Below are 27591 nucleotides of genomic sequence, written 5' to 3'. Positions count from 1 at the left end.
AGTATATATATATATACACACACACACACACACACACACACACACACACACACACACACACACACACACACACACACTGTGGAAGTGGCATGGCAGCTAATAACAAGGTCTCAAACGGTAGTTTCCAAAAAGGAATAATAGGGATATAAGTACATGTGGCCAACCTATCATGTACACACGTGACCGGAACAACATGGCGTTGTGGAAGCTGGTATAGAATTGCGTAGCAGCTGTTGACATAATACTGGGTGGACTTTGGACAGTTCTAGCTGCTGGGTCGCTGCAACTCTATGGGCAAGAGCGAATCGTTTGGTATGACTCTCGCCGTTGTATCTGCTTCGGGTGAGCAGTTAGCCTGGCTGACAATAATCGTGTTTTTACTTGCCAATATAAGGCTTCTGAGACGTCTAGTGTTAGCGTTAATAGTCTGGCTACCATTTAGACCGTTTTTAGTCGAGAGTAATGTGGTTCTGAGATATTTTTGTAGAGTTATAAAAAGGCTGGATAGCACGTGTTTGGGTACTTTTTGTATTAACGTACATTTTAAAAAACAAGCAAGAAGTGCTCACAGCTCAAAATAAACGATAAATCAAACCAACCAATGGCCTTTTATGATACAAATCACGTATCCTATGGGCGAATCTCGTTGTTAATCCGCCTCGGGTGAGTGGCAGCTAATCATCTCGCTTTTTAGCTGCCAATCCCCTCCGTGTGATAACAATAATGTCCAGAAAGTGACCATATGATAACTAGTAATTAGAATGACGCTCAGATGCGTTAGAAAGAAATTCTGTTTGACATGACCATCCTATTCCAACAAATGGTAGCATACAGCAGACGGATTGCATTCCCATTAAAACTATGACAATCAAAATTTTCAATAATAATTAATATTACAACTTCAAAAATTATAGAAATAATTTCTACTTTTTCTGAATTTTTGAATCACTTCAAACCGCTTAAATGATATCTCTGCTAATCCTACCAAGGCAAATCGACTTCAATTAATCAAAACAATCAATTAAACAATAAAATATATTTGAATTGGAAAAAACGCATAAGACTGCAGACCAATACAATAATGCCCTAACTGACTGATAGTTTGCAACCAGCTTTGTATTGACTTTGTTACCAATTAACTAGGCAGGACAGATCTAAATCTTTAGACGAAGTGCCAAAAATTATAAGACAGATATGATTAACAGTTTTACACTATAGGTACTATACATAAAAACCTTACATGACCTCGTTTCGGTTGTCCAATTTGAGTTTGAGTCGTTTGAGATTCTTCATTAACTAATTACAGTCAAAATTAACATGTTAGAAAATCAATTAGAATGTAACGAAATGTAATTACCAAAGAGATGTTGTTTAACTGTCATCAAGTGCCTTAGAAAGGCGACAGGCGTGCTAGCAGCATGCACATGAAAATAGCCTCCTTTGCTTGCATTAAAGCCATAGTCACAGATGCCTTTCATGACAACTGCTCTGCCTGAAACTTCGTTTCTTTTAAAACTGTCAATGGCTTGTTTCATAAAGTAGAAAGCTTCCATGTCTACCGCTTTCACATTTTTGTCGGCCACCCGTTCTTTGTAAGTACTCAATTCCGCTTTCAGGTTCATGTCCTTGTGTGGCACGGAAAGCATGGAATCAACAAGAGCTACAATATTATCATGACGCGGAAATATAGCTTCATTTGCTGCGTATCTCTCTCCTAGATTAGTTAAAAAATATCTGCATTCTGCGGTTGGCGGTAAAGTAACCCAAGCTGACGACGATTGTAACATTGTGTTCAGAATTTTGTCATAGGTGAGATGAGTCGTATCATCTCTCATTGTAGACATTCCAGGTAATTTCTTGTCCACCATCTTGTCCAGTAGGTCTCTCTTGGTAATACCGTCCTGCCCACTCTTGATCACAAGGTCTAGGATGAGTTGTTGAAGATAACGAGGGCTGGGACGAAAGGCATTTTCTGGAACATACTTCAACCAAACGTCAGAATTCGAGTGAACCAATTCATTGACTGCTGCAAGGATGCCTTTTTCGAGCTCACAGTATTGTGCTCTAGCTTGAAGATTCCCGCCTTCTTCAAATGTACCTCCCATTTCTACTGTCGCTCGATTGACGACAAAGACACAACCGTGCTCCATGTAGCCATGTGTGTTTTCTTCGCCAGCGCACGTCCCCGTCATCACCACTACGGTAGTCTTAAAGAACTTGGCGAGATTGGCAAGCAACATTTGACTTTCTGTCCCTCCCGTATCTGTTTGCGCGACCACGCCCACCTTGATGTCACTAGAATTCCATTCTTCACACACTCTGACGTTGAGCCTGCTGAGTTCGCTGTGATGTGTGTATTTGTTTTCAAACTTGCTGTTCGTTCCACTTTCTAGAACTGCTATTGCAGCTTGCAACTCCGACTCCAAAGCACAAACAATGAGAACGTTCAAATGATCTTGAGCACCCTGAAAAAAGAAAAATTGTGCCTGAATAAAACCAAAAGATTTTAGGTAAACATTGCTGTTAGAATGGAATTCATTTTTGTGATAACAAGTCTGGCCCATAACTAATGTATGCAGGAAAAAACAAATTTAATTTTAATTTATTTAACTGTTCGCGTTCGCACAAAATTGCACAATTAAAAATGTTTCCCTTGCACAATTTTCGTCTGTAATTAGATCGAGAAGCATATGTAACTCTTTCAGAACCAGACTCTCAATTATTTTTCGCACCAAATCGTGAGACTATATCTATTAAACGACCACTCACGTTAAACATATTCCTAGGAAGCGTGGTCAATAGTATGAACTCGCCTTACGTTTGTGTGCGCTATGGCTATATCTTGAACTTCCAAGTTACTTTTACTGCAGGTACGTACAGTATATACATTGGATACCCCAGATACAAGCAAGCAGAGCAGTACATAGGAACTAGTTCAAAGAATCCGCTATGTCCAAAATGACTGAGATAACAAGTCTGCGCAAAACGACTGTCAGAGTGTCTCAGGGTAGGATTGTTGGGAGAAAAGCGGCAGTCGTGAGAATTGGGCGCAAATCTCGAGATCGTGAAACAATCGTGAGAGCGTGCGTTAATAGGGTACCGCGTCTAAAGCCCTGTTCACCGTACGACGCTGGCACAGAGTCCTGCGAGCGTCCTGGACGTTGACAAGAACGCTCACACGAGCGTCAGAGAAGACGCTGGCGCTGGACCATATACAGTATTGCGTCTGACAAGCGTCTATCGCAAAAAAAACCTGTGACAGTGGTCTGGCGCTGCAAAGTAACCATATGTGTACAATGTATCGCGACAGACATGGACGAAGACGTTTTGCTTTTGTTGCACTGCTGCGCCGTAGTCTCGATCAAGCGTTTTCTTTCATCCTTATTTTATGTTTTAGGTTGCCCTAGGAGGGAGCTACACCACATGTGGTGTTTTAAAAATAGTTTATTATTATTGTTATTATGTCCTTGTACTGCTTTGTTTGAACTTGCCAAACGGAGGGAAAACCACGCACACACTTCCATCGACGAATCAATGTTCGATGGCATGTGAACGAATAGAATGCCCCGGATACGTCCAGTGACTGACTTTCGATTGGTTGAAACAGAGCACGTGATGTTATCGGATGCTTGGTCACTTCCGGCTACGACGCTCGATTAGAACTTTTCTCTATTCCAGCGTCGTGGACGCTCGCCTAGCGTCGTACGAACGTCGCAGACGCTGACATGTTCACAGTGTGACGTTGACGCTCGCTCATCGTCAGCGTCCAGGACGTTCGCACCACGCTCGTGCCAGCGTCGTACTGTGAACCAGGCTTTACACTACTACAGCTATCGAAACTTACCAGACTCTCTCTAGCATGTCGTTCCCCTTTCTCGAATTTGCTCTTTTTGCAAGGGGGCTCCATAATGCCGCAGGCCTTGTTTCGCTGCAGGGTTTTGAAGAAAAATCGTGTCGTCTGGAGTCGCTGTTCCTCGCTCTCGAGTAGGACTGGTTTTTGTCATGCACGTGATTATAGGTCACGTGTTATTGCCTCGCACGCCAGGTTCTTCCCCGCAGTTTGTGAGATAAACGCACATGAATCTCACAAGGAAGAGGAGAAATAGCAACTCTGCCTAGGGTAAATAATATTCTCTAACTAGTTGTACGGTATCCGTAGGCGCCTCGCGTTGGTGAGTAACACATCCAACCGAGTTTTAGATCGTCTACTGAATAAAACGTCAGTTCTAGCTAGACAATACGTATCTCTTAAAATTCTGTCATGGAAGTAAACATGAAAAACTTCCTAACACTTTAGATTACGTATGTAGGCCTGGTATGGGTAGTCGTCGCTTTGCGATTGTGATCAAGACAATTGAAATGTACAGTCTAGGAACTCAGTTCCGGTGTAACGACAGTGTTATGGTATTTGCTGACATAGAAATTGATGTCCGCAAACATTGACTATCAACAGTGTTAGATGCAGCACAGTGTAGCAAAGGATTGATCATACTGTAAGTATGGAACGTGTGAATAGTTGACTGTAAGTGGCATTCAACTCCTGAAGGTGTTTCTTGGTTGTCATGTTCACACAGTCCCTAGCTACAATACAAAAAGATGTGGCGACGAAACTTCATGAAGCATTTTCTTCGTGGTTTGGTCACTTAAACGAATCGTTCTTAGACTCATTTGAAGTCGGACACGGAAACGATTTTTTAAGGTAGGTCCTATCAAGAAATGTGATCGTGGGGAGCAGAAATTTGAGGTTTGTGTGTACACACACACACACACACACACACACACACACACACACACACACACACACACACACACACACACACACACACACACACACACACACACACACACACACACACACACACACACACACACACACACACACACACACACACACACACACACACACTAGAAGCTCGATGGAGACCCATATAGAACCACGCGCATTTCTGTTATGCAACCCAGATTAAAAGCCTCGCTACGATCGGCAATAAAGATAGAGCCTGGGGACTGTAGGAATCTGATGAATTTGCAGAGCCGTGTTATCTAGGGAGCTTGATGATGACTGAGCAGCCTCGAAGCCCCGTGTGTTCTTTGATGGAAAAAATGCAGTTTCTAGGATAAACGTTATCCATGTAGTCAGTAATTGGCTGTTCAAGAAGTGAGCGTCTTCACTGGCGACTTCCTTCCAGACCACATGAGTGCACTTATTTGACATCTAGACCTTGGATGAACTCCTAATTTAGTAGGAGTATGAAATGCTGTTGCCTATGTATTTTATAGCTCTGTGACCTGTGATTCTGTATCAAATTGATTTAGGCAGCGTGTTCTAGTTACAAAAGTTAAGCAATGCCACATTACACAGCAGGTAATTACTAGATTAAGAAACTGTGTATTTATATATAATAATTAGATTGAAGTATATCGTTTCATGAAGTAGTCCGGGTACACAATTCTGGGTATAACCTTTTGGACAGACATGTCCTATCAGCAAATTCTGATCATTTAGGAACTTGTGTGCTGCAACAATCTACCTACTGGCAGTCTACTGCTATGAAATAAAAGCTACAAGCATCTCCACAGTCACTCCACAGTGGCTAAGCACAACAAGTGGCGTAGCTATGGGGCGCGTTCCCCTTAAATAGCTGCTTTTGAGATTTGATCCTGTGATTTACAAATTGCAACCAGTGTTTTCAAATTTCAGATTTAGCTATAGCCATGAGCTATTGTTACTTGAAGGGTAACTAAAATATAATAATAGAAACTTGTTCTATTTCATTTCTTGTTAATTCTTCATTTTTGTATGCCGCAAATATTAAAGTTTAAATTTTTAAAGCTGCATTCGTGAAGCTATGCACTCCCACCGTGACGTCAAAAGAGGAAATGAATTGGCTTGACCACATGCTGACAATACAAATTTCTGACAAGAAAATACACCTCTGGCTGCTTGCTGGCTGCAGTGATATGTTCAGGAAGAAAGCGTGGCTTGCATCGCTTCTCCGGTAATGAGTAAAGCCAATATTAAGATGTCAAAGAAATGAGCAGCACGAGCGACAAATCTGTGAGACAGGTCAACGGTACATTCAGATCCATCCAGTGCGTATTCTCAGCCGGAATGTTTTGAAATGGAGGATAACGTTAGCGATTCACTTACTGAGGCTTTGGGCTTTTAGCCAAGGTAAAATGAGAAAGCATAGCAAGCTGCTCTGGCAATTTGAGTGCAAGGAAGCCTTTGAGAGGGTATGTGACAATGAGAGAAAGGGAAAAGACTAAAAGAAAGCTTGAGAAATAAAAGGGTAAGTCCTGTAGAATTCTAACGATAGACTAAATTGCTCGTAACGATTTTAACAAGTCAATACTGCTACAGCGTGCAAGAGATGATCTCGAGCTTTATTGAATGTGCAGGAGATACTATTTAGTATACAGCGGCCGTATATCATCAAGTCACAAAACTCCGTGTGCTGGAAGTGAGTTGGAGAGAACATGAGTTGTACACCGACATTCATACTCGTAATTAATTGAAATCATACTCGCTAATTACATTTCTAATGTTTTCTACTGGGGAGCCACAGCTTTCCAAAAAAGGCAGTAAAGAAGACTTGGCTGTTTTATTCAAATTACCTTGCGGTAAAGCCAAACTCAATGGCAGTGGACCTAAGGAAAACGAAAGGGCCATCCTCAAGTCAAGATTCCTACTCGTCGACATTGCTAACATTCGTGAAAAGAAGCTCCTGTCAGCCCCTATTGCTACATCACGAGAATTAGCTCTGACTGTGACTGTCTTGGCGATCGATGAGAAAGTTTTCAGTTTCAACTTTTGCAAGCATTTATGAACAAACTTCTCTGCATGTGTGCTTCCTATTTGGCACACTTGCAGTGGTCGTTCCCAACGTCAGGTGGAGCCATTATTACAGATGAAATGTTCACAACGCACCTTGACGCCTCAAATGGGTTAGACCAACATTCGATCGTACCAATTACACTCTGAAAATCATCTTCGTCTCGCTTTATTCGCTTCAAGTCTCTGTGTCGCTTGCTTCTATCAGACTCTTTTGAAATGCCAGCCAAACAGTGGCAAGCCGCAGTTATGGCTGCACGGTCATGTTCTGTGGCGATCCATCTCTGAACGGCTTCGCATCTCAGACTAATACCAATTACTCCTCCTTCGGTTTAGTATCTTGATTTATAGATTGTTCAATGGCCATGCCAACAGGTACTTGTGCGAAGACTTTATGAGACCTTTGGACAGCAAACTCTCTTTCTTCTAACAGGGCGTGCGCATCCGGATGAGTATCTACAAGAGAGACCATGTCGTACCAATAGACAGTGAGATACCGACAGCAGTTTGTTCTGTCGTATGCAAACATCCATGGTATCATGTGGTGAAGTCATTGCAAGTGGAGAGAGCAGTCTCCAATCCGAGTGGAACGAACAAACTGCAGCAGTAGTTCAATCATATAGCAGTACGACATCCAAAACGCTGCCGTCTGTCCGCGATCAGAATCGGTGAACTTCATGTGCGCAGATTGTATACATTGAAACTGTTTTGAAGACATCATTTCTGAATAATTGGTATTAGAGGGACTCATTCGTACCTCTTGCAGTGACGGACGTACCTTATGCAGTGACGGACGCAGCTCTAAAAGGGCCTGTCGATCGGGTAGGCTATTAGAGTCTTCAAACGCTTGCCAGTTTAGGCGTTGAAATTCTTCGTATAAGACTTTGCGGACGCGCATAGCACGGTTGTAGTGCTGTCCCGATATTACACCTACCCACAGATTAAACAATTTCTTAATAGTAGGATAATCTACGGAAAAGCCGTGTTATCAATTTTACCATTTACGGCACTTCAACCAACTAACCCAGATTCAACGATGATATCTCTAAGACCGGAGTCATCGTACCTTTTACCTATGACAGCTAAGTACGCAGGATAAATGTGGAATGCCCCATCTTTAGTACAATTCTCTTGTAATTATCCGGATTTTTCCAGACTGTTTCCTTAGCCTTTGCATAAATAGCTTGGTCTAGTGTAAGAATCGTAGACTCTTGATGAATTCGATCAGCTTTGGCGATGCACTGTTTCAAAAGTTTACAGACAGTTGCAAGTTCATTTGGCGACGCATTGATAACCGGTAAGTACCCAATAATTGAACGAGAAGGAATGTCGTGGTCGTGAAGAATCACATTAAACCCTGACTAGCCAGAAACAGTTTGAGGGCTTTCTGAATCACGACCAATAATTTGAATACACGTGGATGATAGACGAGCCATGACAAATGCCAACTCCTCCACACTTCTTGGAGTCCTGCGTACGCCAAAAATCTGATCTTGTATTTCAATGCTGGTAAGCGCGGGTCCACAACGTCGTCCACCGCTGTAAGTGAAGGCATCACCAGAATCTACATAAAAGACCGTTGTCGTTTGCAACTATGCATAGACTGCTCTGCAGACTTGCTCTGCCTATACATTAGGACTTCCGAGTCAGGAAGCGAACGCTGAACAATAATACCATTGGTACAATGGGTGGTTCCCGACCCAGTCAAAGTTTCTTCCTGCAAGTCATTGTTGTCATAACAGAGTATATCAGGATGAGATAAGTAGATATTTTGAGGAATAAAACTGTCGCAGCTTTGTTCCTCAGACACGTTAGCTACTTCTAAGGCAGTGTCAAGTTCTACGACCTGACTGTGTGCCACGCCGTGTCCAAACCTGTTCAGTAACTCTATCACTAGCGCACTCCCAGTCAAATTTCGAACCTCCATTGGCAAGGCCAAGTGCTTAGGTGGTTTTACTGAGCCTTTACTGGTGCAATACACAATGTCTTGTCCTATAGAAGAGACTTGACGAGCGATTCTTTCGGAAACGTTGGCGGTTACAGATGAGCTAAAGTCAAAATCTCGCCATCCTCTCCACTTATGACCCAACAAAGAAAACTGTAAAGATGCACAGGTAATTCCATACGACTTTCGAGCAAATCCAAGGCAAATTGTTACGAATATCGAAAATGCTCTCGCGATTAAGCATTGCTGTGTAAAACAGCTCTCGTTAACAAGTTGATGTTGACACGTGTTGTGGACCGGATGGAAGTGGTGAGCTGCATGTAGCACTGTCAAAGTCTTTCACAGAACTCTGACTGAGAGGCACCCCACTATTGTCGTCTATTAAATGTCAAAATTTATTACCTCGAAAATAGGAGTATTGGGACCGTACAAAACATCTGGCATGCCAAAGCCATCCGGCCTGTAGAATTGTATGACATCATTGAAACGGTGACGCAAACGCTGCTTCAGTTTCTCAGTACGGTAATTAGCATTTTCTATGCTAGTGTTACCTAACAATGTGTTGTAGTAGGAGCAAATGTCAAATATTGTGCGGACAAATTTACTTGAATAGAGTAGAGGTTCTATATTGGCACACAGTGCGTTAATGGCCTTCGTGTAGATTTCATTACATTCCATGGGAGAATCTTCGAGGTACTTCAGAGCTCTTGGATTGGTGTATTGCCTATAACACGATCGGTGATACACCACATCTGATGTAACAGCATCAAAGTCTTCTGCAAAGGATTGGATCAACCGTTCGTCTTGTCTCAAATCGATGGCACGAAGAAACGCTTCCGGTTTAATGTGCTCGCATTTGGTCAGAGGTTCCATCTTTCGGCGATTAGTTGACGTTTTCTTTTGCTTCTGGCATATGACACACATTGCAAATTGATTGACCAGATTCCTGGAGGAAGCAGTTGCTCTTGTCACTCGATTCAATGTTGCAGACTCTACTGTCTCTGATTTTACATCACGACCAGGATCTAACTTGGAAGATTCGTTGGACTCGTTTAATTGACACTAGTATTATAAATTAGGTAGAGTGAATCATTGTATGATGAGAACAAAATACAAGTGTAGTGAGCGTGTTACCGTATTTACTTTCTTGGCTTTTCTAGGTGGGGTATACTTCTTATAGCACTCACGATGGTAGTATCCTTTTGGACCAGACTCCCAGTGTCTGCTAAGAAAGCGCCAGACGTCATCTTGTCGTCTCTTCGCTACATTTTGGAAGGTCTTCCAACTAACATCGGTAAAATATGTCAAGTTTCCTTTGGTGTCTGTGCAGTGGCAAAGACAGTAGCTCCAGTCTGGGTGAAACACCTTTGCGGCATGGTATTCAATCATTTCGTCATTAGCTAATTCTATAACCGTCGGCATTTTGCAATAATAAAGATCACTCTGCGGACTATGGATCGAGCTTTAAACAGTCAGAACATAACACAACGAGAATAAATTGCATACAGCCTACGCCACATTATATAGCTATTCGTTGCGGTATCACCTACTGTAAATATAGCAGCGTTACATCACCTAGATCATTATTCCTAGTAGCGGTACATCAGTCTACATCCTTGCTTTTCTTCCAATGTCCGTCTCCTTGTAGACATTCTTTGACGTGGTAGTCCATTCGTAGAAACAAGAAACATCCGTGTTTGTTCTATCTGGATCCGGTGAGGATATGCTAGTAGGGTATGTACAAATATACCGTGTACAAAGGTTAGAAGCGAAACGAAGGTGCGTTCACACTAGAGCAGCCTTGACTCAAGGACACCGGAAGATAGAGGCGAAAATATGGTACATGTACATATAGATAGCTAACAGAGTCGCTGGACTAGCTATGAACGTAGGTGTGAATTCAGCTGAGTTTAATTAAACAAGACCTCACAACCGAGGATATAAGGCTACTTGGCACTCAGGGTAAACACACTAGAAGTCTTTGCTGACGACGGCAAAAGAAACAGCATTGCCGCTAACGCACGCTAGTGCAATGACTGGAGCGCAATCTGCTCGTGTTTTTCTATTCTCTCGTTATGTTTTGATTAGCTGCGGTCCAAATACTCATATATTTCTTCTTCAATTTAAAGGTATGCTTATAAATGCTAGAAAACAGAGTCTGCCCTCGGAGTACACACCGTACTCGCCGTCACAACCAAAAATAGGCAAATACAACCGAACGGAAAACATTCGCGAAGGGGGACAAGTGAAGGAATGCTTTAAATAGATTCCTCTAACGTTTATTTAGAGACTGAATTTGGAGAATATAACTTTCGGCAATTTTGCATTGTTTCAAGTTTAAGCCACAGTTAATGGAGAGGTATGGCATGGTATAATTTTCTTAAATAATGATAAAAACATACTAACACTGTGATATCTACTGCTTCTTATAATCAGCGACACAAAAAGATTGTTATACATATATATTTATCATAGAAGAGGAGATATAACACGTCATTTTAGATTCTGCAAGATACCAACATTGTATCTATTGATTGTCACAATTAAATTTTTCTATTATTATTTCTTTTTGGACATTGTCATCATTCTCTATATATCGCTTTATCAATAGACGATTTGTAACATCAAATAATTATGGTGTTGCAATAATATACAAATTAATTCAATTAGAACACTTTTAAGCATTTTATAGCCGGCTTCGCACAGAGATTATATTACAGCAAATAGACGTGAGCAAGCAGCAAGACGTAAACATAAGTAAGACCCGCTGATAAGATTCACCGCAGTACACAATGATACAGTCGAAGCGGAGTTATAGCGCATAGTCACCAATTAAGCTACAATTAGATGATAAACTTGAAAACTTGGAGAGAGGACAAATGTGTAGTAATAGTAACGTCACACTCAGTAACGTCTAATTAGATTTACGCATGGATTGCACATAACGACTCAACACATGTTATGAAAGGCCCTAAAGAAAAGAGTTTGCTAAGATGCAGAGATTCAAAACTAATGACGTAAAAATCAAATAATCTATACGTTGCACAGCTTTCTTTAACGCTCGTCCACACTTGCAACTGGATCGCGATCGGGTCGCTATCCGATCACGATAAATCCAAAACAAATGGCGAGGTGGTTTCGAACGCGATACCATCGTCATCGGTTGAATCAAATTAGAAATAGTGCGCGTTACCTCTCCGTACGCAACTTGTGTAGTCGCAAGATCTAGCAATCCTCACTCGTCTTTGTTGTCGATTTCATTACGTCCCTCTTTCAACGGTTTCCATAAGCAAAAACGCCACACGTACACATCGGTCATCAGTAACGGGATAAAGTAAAAGGCGGAGGTTGCAGCGTTTTCCAAATGCTGTGTTGACACTCGCTATCCCGATCGGATAGCGATCCATTTGGCTTAGTGTAGACAGGGCTTTATAGCTACAAAGGCACATCGATATAATTTTTGCTACATTATATTCAATAAAAACAACGTGATAAATGTTGCTGTCTTAAAAGTAGAGCGAAAGCAACTATGAAGTTAATAAGTAATCGCTACACAAGGATGTAGCGTATGGCGCATTGACGAATAGACAACAAGCTTGGATGATGATAATTAACGGCAAGCTAATTATTAAGTTAACTAAATTATTTTGCTAAACCACAATAAACTCTAAAATATCATGTTCAGCATGGTTGTATCCATTATATTATTGACGTTATTTCTTTTTGTTTGCAACCACTCATAATGTCGCTAGTGTATGTTCGATTTCATGAACCAACTCTTGTGCTGCAAAAACGCAATCACACATGTTGAAACGAGAAGATGTTACGTTAATGACTAATTCTCATACCACAAATAATTGCGTTGTCATCTTTCAGGAAAATTTCTTGGCGCAAGCGCAAACACTGAGTGGCGTGTCGCTGTGCCTCTACCAATTGATTTCGTTCCATCTCAATGAATGCAAGATAATACAGACCTGCAGTCAACACGATCGTGAATGTGTGAATGAGACACAAATACAAGTAGCAACGCCAATGCAAGACATTCGTACCAGTGGCTGTGAACGGACTACTCGGTAGTTCTTCTCGTAAAATAGAGAGACCTGACTCAAGATGCACAACGGCCTCATCGAAATCATTCTTGTAAAACAGAATGCCGCCAAGCGTAACCAGAGCTACACAAATACACATCATCACGTTACATCGAGTACAAACAAAAAATGATTTAATTTAAACCAACAACAACAAATACTAACATTCAGCAATTTCGTGATGGTTTTCAGGTAGGTTTTGTTTGCTGATTTTTATACTTTCTGTCATGAGTTCCACCGCTTTGTCATTTTGTTCAATATCATTATACAGCAAGGCGAGATGATGATTTACTAAAGCAAAAAACGACACTATGAGGTTATCTCTCCTCATTTCCTTCATCCATAACAAATACCCGCACAGAAATAAGTGAAACATACCGGTAGATAGTGAAATAGACTCTTTAGGCAGATGATGACGGAAAATATCTGCCGCACTTTCATACAATCCAAGAGCTTTATCGAACGATCGTGACTGATGATGACATTCAGCAGCTTCGTTAAAACCTATACATGATGGTATTCAGCTATTTGTTGCAACAAGTAGAGAATCTGCTTCTCGTCCGTACACCATCCCAATTTGGGATCTTTGCTGGGTAGCGATGATGACGCCAAATCTAGAGCTTTCATGGCCAGCGGCATCCCACGATCCACCCAGCCTTTCATACGGTAGCAGCAAGAAAGACGTCTCATTACTACAACGGCAACAAACAAAATAATAAAAACCATTTTGTATAGAAAAAGACAGAGTCAACGTGTATCTTTTGTATCTTGCAGCATAGAATTGTTTGTTTTGACATAATTGGTTAGAAAATTACATATTAAAAATTTTCACAACAAAATGAATAAAACAAATCCAATATTAATTTTTACAGAAATAGAATAACAGAATTGCTGGTACAGTAGCAGAATGTAATTCACCTGATAAATACAAATCTAACAACTTCCTTGTAATTAAACGTGTTTCTTTAAAAATACATAACAGAAATTTAAAAACCTACCCAAAATCGATAACGAATGAAAAGACGGCAAGACTCTTGTTGTGATTGTCAACGCTTCTTCATTCAATATGAGAGCCCTGTCTAGTTTTCCACATCTTTTATAGCAGAATGCAAGATTTGTGATAGCTGGAGAATAACGTGATCTCGAAAGATAGCAACAAAATCAAAGTTTCAAATACTATACGTACTAGCAGATTTCTCCAACTCGTTGACATCTGACTGATTTCTCTGCAAAGTTAAACTCTTTTCATAGTTCTCTATCGCCGCAGACATCTTTCCCCATTGATGGTATGTTAATGCAAGATTGTTGAGAACTAAATAATGCAAATACACTAAACAACCAAACGTACATGTAAGACGTTCCACAAAAATAAGTCAGTTTTACATTCTTATTACTCAATTAGATAGTCTATCTGTATGAAAAAATATGGATGTAAATTTTGCTTATTTGTAATTGTGTATGCACGAAGACACACATTAACCAATGCAGTCTAAACAAGCACGTTTCAATGCAGTATTACATTTGTGCTAAATGCATTTCAATTACAACTCTAAAATTTCACGATGTAATAATTAGGTAAATGAATGAAATTGTAATACACGTCGCAGTTGAATTCGACAATTTGTTATACATCGTAATGCGTCTGCAGTTGGTCTAGGATAACTGCACATGTATTCAAACATGCTGTAGCGGCGCATTGGCTAGCAAGCGTCGAGCATTAAGTCATTAAACACGTTTACTGCTCGAGAGAAGACCTACAAATTAGAAGACATAGCAATTTTAAAATGTAGCGTCATCATGCAAAAATTGGATATTATCGTTTACAGTAAAATGTGAAGGCAAGAAATTGTAAACAAAGAATGTAGTGTCTTGTCATTACGAAATACCTAGATAGTAGAACTCACTGAAATCATTCCAACTTCCTTACAACCTCAAACACGTTAGTTAAACTGTTATCAAAATCAACGTTCATTAATGCCACCTGTACGTTTAGAGATGTATGACTGTAGTAATACTTCATCTTCGGAAACGTTGAGAAGTTGAAGATGGAGCTTCTCAGACTGTTCGTACTGTCGTAATAGGCGGTAGCAGCCAGCCATGTAAAACCGAGCTATAAAATCGTAATATTATTCATAAAATGTTTTACAGATAGGTGGAATATTAAGAAATAATAATCTCATATGTTATCGAGTCAACATTTAGGCTTCAAAAGGTATTGTGATGTTGCTTGCATCTTGCCATGTTGCCGCACGACCGAATTCTTGTGAACTAAAGACCCGCTAAATGTTATGAAGAGGCAAGATAATATTACCACTTCTCGCGCATAGTGGTTGCTGCTTTGTGTTTACTGGATGCAATTATCGATGGTATCTCAACTATACGCACGCTAAGAAAGATCATTTCATATTGCTACCGCTTAGATGAGTTCTTGTCGCAAAATGTCATCATAATGGTGTGTGAGTGCGCACTTTTGAGTTTCACTTAACTCATCCCGGCGTTACTGAGCACGAACGTGTTAGAACTCTTAGTAGGTTAGTCCATTGTGAAGCTAGACGCTGGGCTGTTTGGCGAAGTACTAGGACTCGGCAGGTTTTTACAGCAAGGAGAGTATCTAATGCTATTGCTTTGTTTGTCTGGTTTGTCACCGGAAACACGTTAAACATACAAACTGACAGCGACATCAACAATGGAACAATCAGATGTGGAAAAAGAGTATTGTACATATAAAATTGAACTTTCCAAGAACTTGAATCACCATTGCAACAGGCATAGCTGAAGAGGTTACCGCCAATGTGCATGACAAGTAGCTAAGCCCAAACAAGAAAACACTGCAAGAAACATGCAGATCACAATATATATATATATATATATATATATATATATATATATATATATATATATATATATATATATATATATATATAAATGAATAATCGCAAAACGACGATGCGTCTAGCTTCTTTCTGAACTGGCCTACTTACTAGCCCAAATAGTGTAAAAGTGCTTGTCACCACCGGCATTGGTAAGTGAAAATCAATGATTGCCAAGGGTGTGCGCACGAGCATTTCGACGACAGTTCTCCAGAAGAACTCACCTCAACGGTACGGCTACGAAAAATTCGTTCATGGCTTGCGTAGATGGTCAGTCGAAGATAGCACTAATGTTTACATCGTGCACCTAGTAGTAACAAATTTGTGCGAGAAGCTTATCTTTGTAAAATTTATAGGGTATTTAGTTCACCGGTATTCGGCATTAAGGCAACAAGGCATGACACAAGAAACTTCACCAAACCGTTTCCCATTTCGAATAATAAGAACAAGGTTTAGGTCTGGATAAGCAACCAAAAATTATAAAATTCAAAATTAAATGTTTCATTGAATATACATAAGAAATGTTTTAATAAAGAGAAACATTGTTAACAGTCAATTAAATCGGTTTTATGTTATCACAACATTGCCGTAGTATTCGTGCGGAATGGAGGAGGCAATTCCACCAATATTATACATAAATTTTTAATAAAAATTAAATAATATCTGGTAGTTATTTAATGGTTAAAAATGTATCATTTAGCTTGTAAATACATTATATGTCTTTGGTGTGCTTTAAGTCTAACATCTATACAAAATCAATTAGATGGGCTTGTACAAAAGTGCATGTGTACGCACCATGAAAAGTAGATGTTGGATATAGTTGAGTATCACATCTCTTACTCCGCTCCAATGCTTCGCTCAGAATACTGAAAGCTTCGTGATAATTGCCCAATTCTATATAAACTCTACCCACATCTATCAACGCTATAATTAAACAGAAAATATTTAAAACCGCATTGCAATAATAATAAGATTAACCGGTATAGATAGCTTACAATAAAAGAGCTTTTCGTTATACAAGTGCAAATGCTGTGAATTTGTGCTCTTTACTAATTCCAGTCTACTTTGACAGAGATGTTCCGCCTCCTTTAAATGCTCATACCCTAGTGCCATCCAGCAGGATATTCGCAATAACAACCAACACTCCTCGTCCAGTTGTCTGGACCGCAAAATATGACAAGAAGCTACATAAACGTGAGAAGCTAGATCCATCACTTGCTTGTCATTCAATCTCCTAAGAACTTCATCCTCTGATTGAGGCAATAAACCGTTGATGCAATTGCTAATTGCGAGCAGTTGACAAGCGAATTTTCCTTCTCTCATCATTGCTTCTGCCACACTCTGTTGCACCAAACCGTGCATGCTAATCTCTTCGTCATCGTTGACAAGACAAAATCTTGACAAATGAGAAATGGACTGATTTAGTTTTCTTTTTTTATCAGTGACGTTCTCATCTTGATCAAAAACTATATACAACAGCAAATCCTTAGCAATCAATTTTCCGTCAAGCACAGATGCAATTTGAAGTATCGTGCTACTCGTTTCATCTGCATTCTTCATTATTTCTTCAATATCCAAGTCCCACGCCATAGCCGTTGCTGCATTTAGTTTCTTCTTAACTCTGCTGAGCTGTTCGATTTCGTGAGGTTTTATGAAAGATGACGTTTGAAGTTGCGGTAAGTCAAAATTACGAAAGTCTCTCACATTCGCAATTCCTTCCTCTTCGAGTGCGTCTGCGAGATGCTGCAAACCGTTATATTTAAGAATCTCGTTCATATCGTTTCCTATTGTTTGCAGTTTCTCTTTTCTTTTAGCAAGCAAGCCACCGTATTCCTCACAACTGATCTTCGTCTCTCTTAGATACGTTCCAGCGTGACGAATGGCCAACGGCAGGCGACCGATTTCCGGACGATCAACTAAAACTTTTGCGCTTGATTTTTCTTTGCACTCGTCGTCAAGACCGCCATTGTTTTGACCATATCCTTTCCATGACAGTAGAGTTTGGACAGCATCGTCGGTTTCTAATACATTAAGGTGCAACACTTTGTGAGGACTGTGATCTAAGAAGTAGTGACCGTCACGTTGTCTGGTTGTGACGATAACATGAATTTGCTCATCTTCTCTTGGCATCAGCTTTTCAATAATTTCCAACTTGTCACAACTGTCGTACAAGAATAACACATTTTCTTTTTGCTTCTGCAGCTGGTGTACAAAGAAATTGTATTGAGATGATAAATCCGACTTTAAGCTTGTGCCACATATTTCAGATTCAACAATCTATATCACATTTCAACGATTGCAATAAATGTTTACAGTAACACTGTCATACTGAACGTACATTCGTTTCTAGTGATTGACGAAACGCTGACTTTGATTGTGCATTAAAAAGATACACTCCACCTCTGTAAAAATATTTGTTTTTTTCTGCAAATTTGGCAGTGAGACGAGTTTTTCCTACTCCTCCTGGTCCTGACACAAACTACGAGAAATCGCGTCAATATGCAAATATTCGATACAAACTGAGACACTAGGTGATACCAATAGTTTACGAGAAGAGTCATGTCTGTGTTCTTCATCGCAACATAGCATTGCCTCAATTTTCTCAAGGTCCTTGCTCCGCCCACAAAACACAGACATATTGAGGGTATCTAATCTGCGAGATACCTTCACCACTACAACATAACATAAATAATTGTTAAATATAATATAAATTTGATATATTTTCTTATTTATCATTTGGTTGTTATTGTAATTTTCAATTCTCATCTTTTTATGACTGGCAAATACATAATATATAGCTATCGACTGCTGAACATTTGTAGATATATTTATTTGGTATTGTTTTCATTACATTTTGACGATATAAAAACTCCCTCTGCATTTGCTTGTATTTCTTACTAGATATAAGTACTTCTCAAAAGGCTAAAACAACATGAAGTGCAACAGACAAGAGAAGTATCTGTAGCCGTTCATTCGAATGTAGTCTTTAGCGAATTCTGCCACCATTTTTACAAAAATTGTAAAGAAATTGTTTGATTTTTTATACGATTGCCAAATAAGTGTACATTGCACGGAACAACCACGTAGGCTATCTTCCAAAAGTTCTAGGATAAAGCCAAAGCGGAATACATCAGAGAAAACGATTGGTTGTCTTGACTGTGTAGCTGTTATCAAATGTAAAAGTTCACGCTGAGTTACTTGCAATGCTTTAGTAAGATATCACGACAACGACCCATTTTGGTGTTTGACATTATCTTCCAGACGAAAAATTGTTCAGCTACAGGTATAATAAGAGGAAATACACTTGTTCAACGTTGTGGAACTTCTCAGAGTGCTTGTGCAACGTTCAGTGACTGAAATGCAAGGAAGAATGAGTACGGGTATGCATATGGCAAAACTCCAAGTTTAAGTCCCCTTGCTACCATCAGCGTTGCCTTCTGCATCACAAAAGCTGACAGGAGTCGAGGAAACTCGTATTTCATGCAACCAATTGTTACTCTCACGAGCAACGGATATGGTTCTGCTCATGCAAAGTGAAAAGCATAATATGAATGCAATGGCATGGGAAAAACAAATTGCCTTCTAGCGGTAGAGCTAAATGCACACGAGGTTCATAAGTTGGCCTCCGAACAGCAAGGCAAAACCATCTAGACAAAAATTAAGTCGGTTATCACCCTTGTTCCAGAGCAATATCAGACCCTGCTGAACGACACAAAAAGGCATTCCCTACGACACAAAACATATATGAATTTAACGCCATCCCTCTCGGGCAATGCAACGCTCCCGTGACCTTTCAGAGATTGATGGCGTCAACGTTGGCTGGCTTACATTGGTCAGTTTTCTTTATATACCTTGACGATACAATTGTGTTTAGCAACCCATTTGAAGAACAGTTATAACGACTGAGAGAAGTGTCCAAACAGTTTCGAGAGTCTGGACGAAAGGTTAAGTTTTCCAAGTGCAATATACTACAACCCACTGTTTCGTATTTATGTCACGTCATCTCTCAAGATGGAATCGAACAAGATCCGACAAGATCTGACAAAATTAGAGTATCTCAAAACTTGGCCAGTCCTAATTTGTTTAGAAGAGTCGCGTAGATTTACGGAGTTAATGACTTACTATCCGAAGTTTATCAAAGGGTTTTCTTAGCTGTGGGCTCCCCTACGACGCTTTAAAGAAGAGAATATCAAATTCTCATGGGACGAGACAGAAGACAATGCATTTAGAACGCTCAAGCGGAAGCTCACGTCTGCCCTTATGCTGGTCCAATTTATAGTTGACCGACCCCTTATTCTGGATACAGACGCCAATGAATCCATTATTGGCAGCGTCTAGTCGCAAGAAAGTGCGAATGACGAACACGTTATAACGTTGGGAAGTCCCACATTAACTAAAGCCGAGAAACGGTATTCCGTGACGAGTAAAAAGTTGCTCACCTTAGTATATTTCTTGAAGCACTTTCACCACTATTTATTTGTATGGACGCCGAGTGGCAGTACCTACGGATCACCAGGCTTCAAAATGGCTTCGCTGACTTACGAACCTCGAAGAACAGGTTGCGAGATGCCTGGAGCTTCTGAAAGAATATGGTATAGAATTGCATGACAGACCGGAAAAACAAGACAACAACGAAGACGTGCTATCTCGCATTCCATCGGCTCCAGCATTTGCCATGGTGACTAGCTGCTGGTGCCGTTGTAGACAAGAGTACGAAAAGAACAGATTTCTGGAAAGGATGGATGGACCGAGACTATAGAATACTATACAAGAGAGCCAAGCGATAGGTACCAAAACTAAACTGGTACTAGAATTGATTTTCTTGGAAAGCGTACGAAATTGAAAGAAATATCTGGCCTAACAACAAAGTTTCGTACTGTTTGCGAGCAATGGTACTGGCTAAATGTGCAAGATGGAATTTTGTATCAACAATGGAAACCTCACGATAGTAACGTACATCGACAAATAGTGTTGCCGAAGAGCATAAAGAATAACATCATTCATTTGTGTTATGACGATCCTACGGGCGAGCCACTTAATGCAGAGGAAAACTTTACAACGAGTGCGTCAGCGGTTCTACTGGCCAGGCTTACGTCGGGAAGTAAAAGAATGGTGCCGTTATTCTATCCAGTGCGCCCACCGAAACTACAGGGTACCACACCAAAGACGCCTCTTTTTAAAAATCGTTGCGAATACCCTATGCAACGGGCACTCGTTATCATGAGACCGCTACAACGAAAACCCAAAAAACCGTAGATTTGATTATTGACAATTACTTTTCCAAGTAGATAGAAGAATTTGCAATCCCTCACCAAAAAGCAAGCACCGTGGTCAAAAAAGTGTTCCAAGGGTTCATATGCAGATTTGGCGCGCCGACATACATACGCACTGCCTAAAGTAGGCATTTTCAGTATGCGTTGTTCAAAGAACTTTGTGCTCTCCTAGGGACAAAGAACAACCGGACTACCGCATACCACCCTCAGTCGGACGGGTTTATCGAACGTTGAACCGCACGTTGCAAGCCATTTTGGGTACCTACGTCGCAACGACAAGGCGGATTGGAATATTCACTTACATGTAATAATCGTATAGAGATCGAGTGTCCAAGAACCAACAGAATACACACCTCAGTTTTTGCTAACAGGCAAGAAGATCATACTCCCAGTCGACATCAGGTTTGGATGTCCTCCTGACATTCCGTGCTCCTGCTCCAAGTATGCTTCAGAGCTACGGACAAACCTCCAGGCAGCATACCAGACAGTAAGACAGATGACGGCATCCCAGCAACAAAGACAGAATTATCACAATGACAAACGGGTGTATGGGTCCAAGTACAGAGTTGAAGACAAAGCGTGGTTACACGTGCGACATGTCAAGCAGGGACAAAAGTCCAAGCTACATAAACCGTGGCAAAGGCCATACGCGGCAGTCAAGGTTTTGTCTGATGTGATATATAGGATCCAGTCGGAAAGCGGAAGAAACGGGCAGGTCGTTCATTTTGACCGTTTAAAGTTATGTTAACCGCAAGCCACGAAAGACACAAACAACGCACCAATAGAGTTGTCGCCAAGCAACAAGTGGGAGTGTGACACCACAGATGAACGACAGACGAATGAATCGGCCGCAGACTATATTATTGACAGGGAACGTAGTACCGATGCAACGATGGAGCTCTACACTGACGACCCCAGGGATTGGTGGACGTCCAACGAGGAAAGAAAGAGAAATAAACCTCAACACAGCCGACCCAAAACAGACCACAAGAGATGGCTCCTCCTTTCATACACCCTTCGAAATCAGCGAAGGAGACTACGGAGACACAGGTTACCAACAGACAGACGTTGAGTGACACAAAAATTCCTGCCGCAACGCCTCACAGACCGCTGACACCGAACAATGACTGCAGACCTTCAACGGAGTCAACAAGAAAACAGGCAGAGATTTCTCGAACACGCCGTCTACCATTCTGGGCAAAAGACAATGACCTAAATTGTATAAGTAAAATCGAGACAAGCACTGCTTCCAGAAAGACAGTGTAGCAAAATGATGTAGAGATATGCATGCATGCGTAGCCAGTAGAGTTGATAGTGTTCAGACGACTTCGTGGTTGTACTGTACATACTGTATTGTCTGTTACACTCCTATTAATACTTCAGTGGTCAAAGTCAATGATCGCTCGCATTTTCTAATTCCAGAGACAGTGCACTTACAAGGACTTCAAAATCTAGACAATGTAAAAGATCGATCTACATAGTAAACTATCCGACTGAAGTTTTCAGCACTCTAATGACCAACAGGATTTCCCCGGGGTCAGTTTCATCAAGATTTAAACGAATTTCATAGGCAGTCCGCTTTCTGAATATGGTGTATCGAGAAGAGGCATCTCTCGGATCATTCACATTATCCCCGAAATGTAGAGATTTACAGAAGACAGCAGTCTATCTCAAGCCTCTTTTACTATTGGTCACATCCTGGAAGATTGTTTCACATGACGATACAGTCAAAAGTAGTTGTTTTAATGCAAAAGTAAAATACGTTTGTAATTGCTTTGGAATCCACACTATTTGTGTAAAAAGATCACAGTAGCGACTGTAAAGTCTCAAGGAAGCGGATGCATAGCATCAAAAGTCCAATATTCAGCAAATTATTGTCGGTAACATGAATAACGGCAGTATACACAGAGCTCTGAAGTAGCATTTGTTTTGGTTTTCTCTTCAAACCATCATGGTTTCACGTTACGCTTTTTGTACAACCCCTCACCTCCTTCCTTCTACATATTCTATTACTATGATGAAATAGGAAGTTATAGAGGCATTATTATATTCTCTGTACAAGCAAACTCGTTCGTTTGAGAAATATCGTTACCGACTGGAGAAAGAATGAAAGGTTCCAGACGGGTAAAGTCCACTTGATATTGATCAGTGGTCTCTGCAGTTCTTAGATGCTACTGCTTATAAACGATCAGTTCAGAAAAGTTTGATATCTCCGAAAACTGTAGCCCCAAGACAGGAACGCCTTTTATGAATTATCTTTCAGTGCATTGAGATGCAAAATGACTAACTATCTGATTACGTTCAAGTCTCTAAAATATGATAATTTAATGCTGTTTGATTAAATATTAATAATATGGAATTTTGAATTATTTATTACCAGTTTTAAGTATAATGCTAAGAGAGATAACAGCAAAGAAATTTTAGTATGCGATAGCAATTTAGCGTAGAGCTGCGTAGGAACGGTGTCATGGTGAAGGGGTCAGAAGACAATGCACAGCAAGTCTAGCCTCGTGTACCCAGGACGTTTTCGCGCAAATATAGCTTTTGTGCTGTCGTCTAATCGAGCTCCTCGTGTTTGTCCACTTGTAGCTTGTTTTCACGAAGACCTACTTCTTTATAGTGACCATAAACTGACGATTGGGAGGCATGGCTCCCGTGGAAGAGGTGTTTACTACACCTGCCTATGGTGTATGTTTTGCGGAATTTTTGTTTCATACAAACCCTGAAAGAAATGTCCACTCTAAGAGCTACACGTTGACCCAAATTCCATTTAAGCAATTTGTTCAGTGTGTAAAAATCACTAGGTTTTGTGATTCTGCACACTTACCACAGTGCAACTGATACTTACCTATAGAACCAACGTGAGAAGGTACGAAGAGTTTTTATTAGTTGTATCATGTCATGTGCACTTTGCTAACCCTGGTCGGTCGATAAAAAGATTACAAATCGTTTCTACGCTGATACCTTACCGCTGTTATAGGAAACGCGTATGTAATACCGTTGCTATCATCATAGCACAAAAAAGCTGGTTTCAATAACGAGCAGATGATTTGATATCCCATTAATGAGATACGAGCAGCCAACGAAGTTAGACCGTAGCATCGCAAGCCAGGCTAATCCTCGCAGTCACTGAGCTAAACGCACGCGAATCACATGAAGAGGTGGAGCTTTTGCCGATATTGTTCAAGCGCGAGAAGAGCCTGGTCGCTTTCGAGAACGTCATTATGACGAAGTAATTGCGTTTCATACATCGCGGCCAGCGCTTGAACACGAAAGCCAGTGAAGCTGTTGATGGACAGAGTGCTTTCGAATAATGAGCCCAGGAATGGTGTACATGGGACTGATCCGATGAACCTACACTCTCCGGTAACATTTCTTTCTACTGAACTCACCTACAGGTTTGCGCGAATTGAAACCGAAGTAGCAGTGTTCACCACTCTTGTGCGTCTACACTTACAGCTAAAGTCTGTGGGGGAAATGGTGTGAGACCTGCAGGCCCTGTTTGACTCAACGGTTCATCAAAGCAGTGGCATATGGTTTGGTGACATCTCCAGACGAGAAAGTAGTCGACGTCATCATCAGATTGGCGTGAGTATTGCTAACGCAGTCTATCTATAATGAATTAGCGCGTGACAGTACTTTCGACTTAGCAAGCAGCTCTTTTGTACGATATTGGCTCTCCTCACGGTAAACTCGAAACATCTACGCGTGGGAAAACAGCATTGTAGTGGACGTACCATGTTCGGGAAATGTAGAGTTGACTCGTAGTTGCATGTGTTGTACAACTTGTTTCAACGCACGGACACTGAGTGCTAAATACACTAAAAATAAATGAGTTAGTTTTTCAAACTACCGCGTTGTAGATCTAGATTAGTAGTCCTATAATCGGCGGTGTACTGTTGTCGATACTTAATGCTGGAAAGGAGTCGTGACACTGCAGAATATTACATGGCTGAGTTGTCTATATACGTACTAGAAGCGAACGATGTCAACTACGTACTACGCGCAAAACAAGCAAATGCGTAAAGCGATGCCGCGTGTAGCAACTCAACTTTCATACAAAGAGGCTTAGATAATCGAATTAACCTTATCCAAGCCACGAATCTAGATCCAGGGTTCTCACGTCACTAAAACGTTCTCGAAAGTGACCACACTCTACTCACGCCAGAGAAATTCCGGCAAAAGCTGCTCCTCCTCGTGTGATTCACGTGCGTTTAACTCAGCGACTGCGTGGAAGACCCTGGGTTGCAAAGTTGTTTAGACTAGATTGCTTCTAACTATTTACACAATGGTTACTGAAAATAAAAAGACATTTAGAGAAAATGATAGATATGTAGGGATGGATATGTACTTAATCCTGCTCATCTTCTAAAGCAAAGTCCAGTACCGTAAGGGTCACACACGACTGTTGCGTTCTAATTAATCAATTTAGGTAAAAAGATTGTGATGTAAGAGATAAGCATGATTAAGTACACACCCATCCTTACATACACATAATTTTTCTCAAAATGTCTTGATCTATTTTTTAAGAAATTTGGATAGCACGTGTTTGGATACTTTTGTATGAGCGGCCATTTAGAAATCGTCGCATCAGAGAGTGCGGTATCGGAACAACATGGATTGCATCAATAAGCAACTCCCATCTTTACACTTGATTAGCTACATAGCGGCTCCCGGATTTACGGAACCACATTGATTGCATCAATAAATAACTCCCACGCATCTCTACAGTCGAAGCATACAGTACACGCTCACGGACAGCACCCCGTTCAACATAGTAGTACATTTCAACGTTCATGCAACCGTAAGCACACTGTAGAAGTGGAATGGCAGCTAATCATAAGGTCTCAAACGGTAGTTTTCACAAGCTAATAATAGGTATATAAGTACATGTGGGCTAGCTATAATGTACATACGTGACCAGAACGACATGGCGTTGTGGAAGCTCGTATAGAATTGCGTAGCAGCAGTTGGCATAATCCTCGGCCTAATAAGAACGATGTCCTCGAAGTGCCCATATTATAACAAGTAATCAGAATGACGCTCAGATGCGTTAGAACGAAACTCTGTCTGACCTGCTAATCCTATTTCAAAAAAAATGTAGCATACAGCATACGGATTGCATTCCCATTAAAATTATGACAATCAAAATTTTCAATAATAATTAATGTTTCAACTTCAACAAATAGAAAACATAGTTTCTAATTATTCATAATTTTTGAATCACTTCAAACCGCCTAAGTGATTTCTCGGCTAATGCTACAAAGTCGAATCGACTTCGATTATTCCAATTAATCAATTACTGAATCAAAACATATATTTAAATTAGAAAGAACGCATAAGACTGCACACCAATATAATAATATCCTAAATGACTGATACTTTAACGCCAGCTTTAAATTGACTTTATCACCAATTAACTAGGCAGGGACAGATCTGAATCTTTAGACAAAGTGACAGAAATTATAGGTCAGATGTGATCAACAGTTTAAACTATACGTACCATACATAAACACCTTACATGACCTCGTTTTGGTTGTCCAATTTCAGTCGTTTGAGATTCTTCATTAACTAATTACAGTCAACATTAACGTGTTTGATAACCAATTAGAATGTAAAAAAATGTAATTACCAAAGAGATGTTGTTTAATAGTCATAAAGTGCCTTAGAAAGGCAACAGGTGTGCTAGAAGCACACACATGAAAATAGCTTCCTTTGCTTGCATTACAGCCATAGCCACAGATGCCTTTCATGACAACTGCTCTGCCTGGTACTTCGTTTCTTGCGAAACTGTCAATGGCTTGTTTCATAAAGTAGTAAGCTTCCATGTCCACTGCTTTCACATTTTTGTTGGCCACCCGTTTTTTAAAAGTACTCAATTCAGCCTTCAGGTTCATGTGCTTGTGTGGCACGGAAAGCATGGAATCAACAAGAGCTACAATATTATCCCGACGCGGAAATATAGCTTCATTTGCTGCGTATCTCTTTCCTAGATCAGTTAAGAAATATCTATGCTTTGCTCGTGGTGATAGACTAACCCAAGGAGATGACGATTGTAACATTGTGTTCAAAATTTCGTCATACGTCAGACGAGTCGTATCATCTCTCATTGTAGACATTCCAGATAATTTCTTGTCAACCATCTTGTCCAGTAGGTCTCTCTTGGTAATACCGTCCTGCCCACTCTTGATCACAAGGTCTAGGATGAGTTGTTGAAGATAACGAGGGCTGGGACGAAAGGCATTTTCTGGAACGTACTTCAACCAAACGTCAGAATTCGACTGAACCAATTCATTGACTGCTGCAAGGATGCCTTTGTCGAGATCACAGTATTGTGCTCTAGTTTGAAGATTCCCGCCTTCCTCAACTGTACCTCCCATTTCTACTGTCGCTCGATTGACGACAAAGACACAACCGTGCTCCACGTAGCCATGTGTGTTTTCTTCGCCAGCGCACGTCCCCGTCATCACCACTACGGTAGTCGTGAAGAATTTGGCGAGATTAGCAAGCAACATGTGACTTTCGGTCCCTCCTGAATCTGTTTGTGCGACCACGCCCACCTTGATGTCACTAGAATTCC

General features: G+C 40.6%; 1 protein-coding gene across 1 annotated transcript; it reads right to left on the bottom strand.

Annotated features, from left to right (window-relative positions):
- Window positions 1–12249: 12249 nt before the first annotated feature.
- On the bottom strand, window positions 12250–13517 carry LOC134180680 (nephrocystin-3-like). Its single transcript, XM_062647858.1, has 6 exons — window positions 13435–13517; window positions 13247–13372; window positions 13034–13159; window positions 12830–12952; window positions 12629–12754; window positions 12250–12564 (listed from the first exon to the last, which is right to left on the bottom strand). The coding sequence occupies exons 1-6, from the start codon at window positions 13505–13507 to the stop codon at window positions 12518–12520; spliced, it is 621 nt and encodes a 206-aa protein (XP_062503842.1). The 5' UTR covers window positions 13508–13517; the 3' UTR covers window positions 12250–12517.
- Window positions 13518–27591: the final 14074 nt, after the last annotated feature.

This window comes from Corticium candelabrum, chromosome 6 (assembly GCF_963422355.1).
Source record: "Corticium candelabrum chromosome 6, ooCorCand1.1, whole genome shotgun sequence".
NCBI classification, from domain to species: domain Eukaryota; kingdom Metazoa; phylum Porifera; class Homoscleromorpha; order Homosclerophorida; family Plakinidae; genus Corticium; species Corticium candelabrum.
Note: the sequence above shows the minus strand (reverse complement) of the source record. Positions and strands in the feature narration are given on the sequence as shown.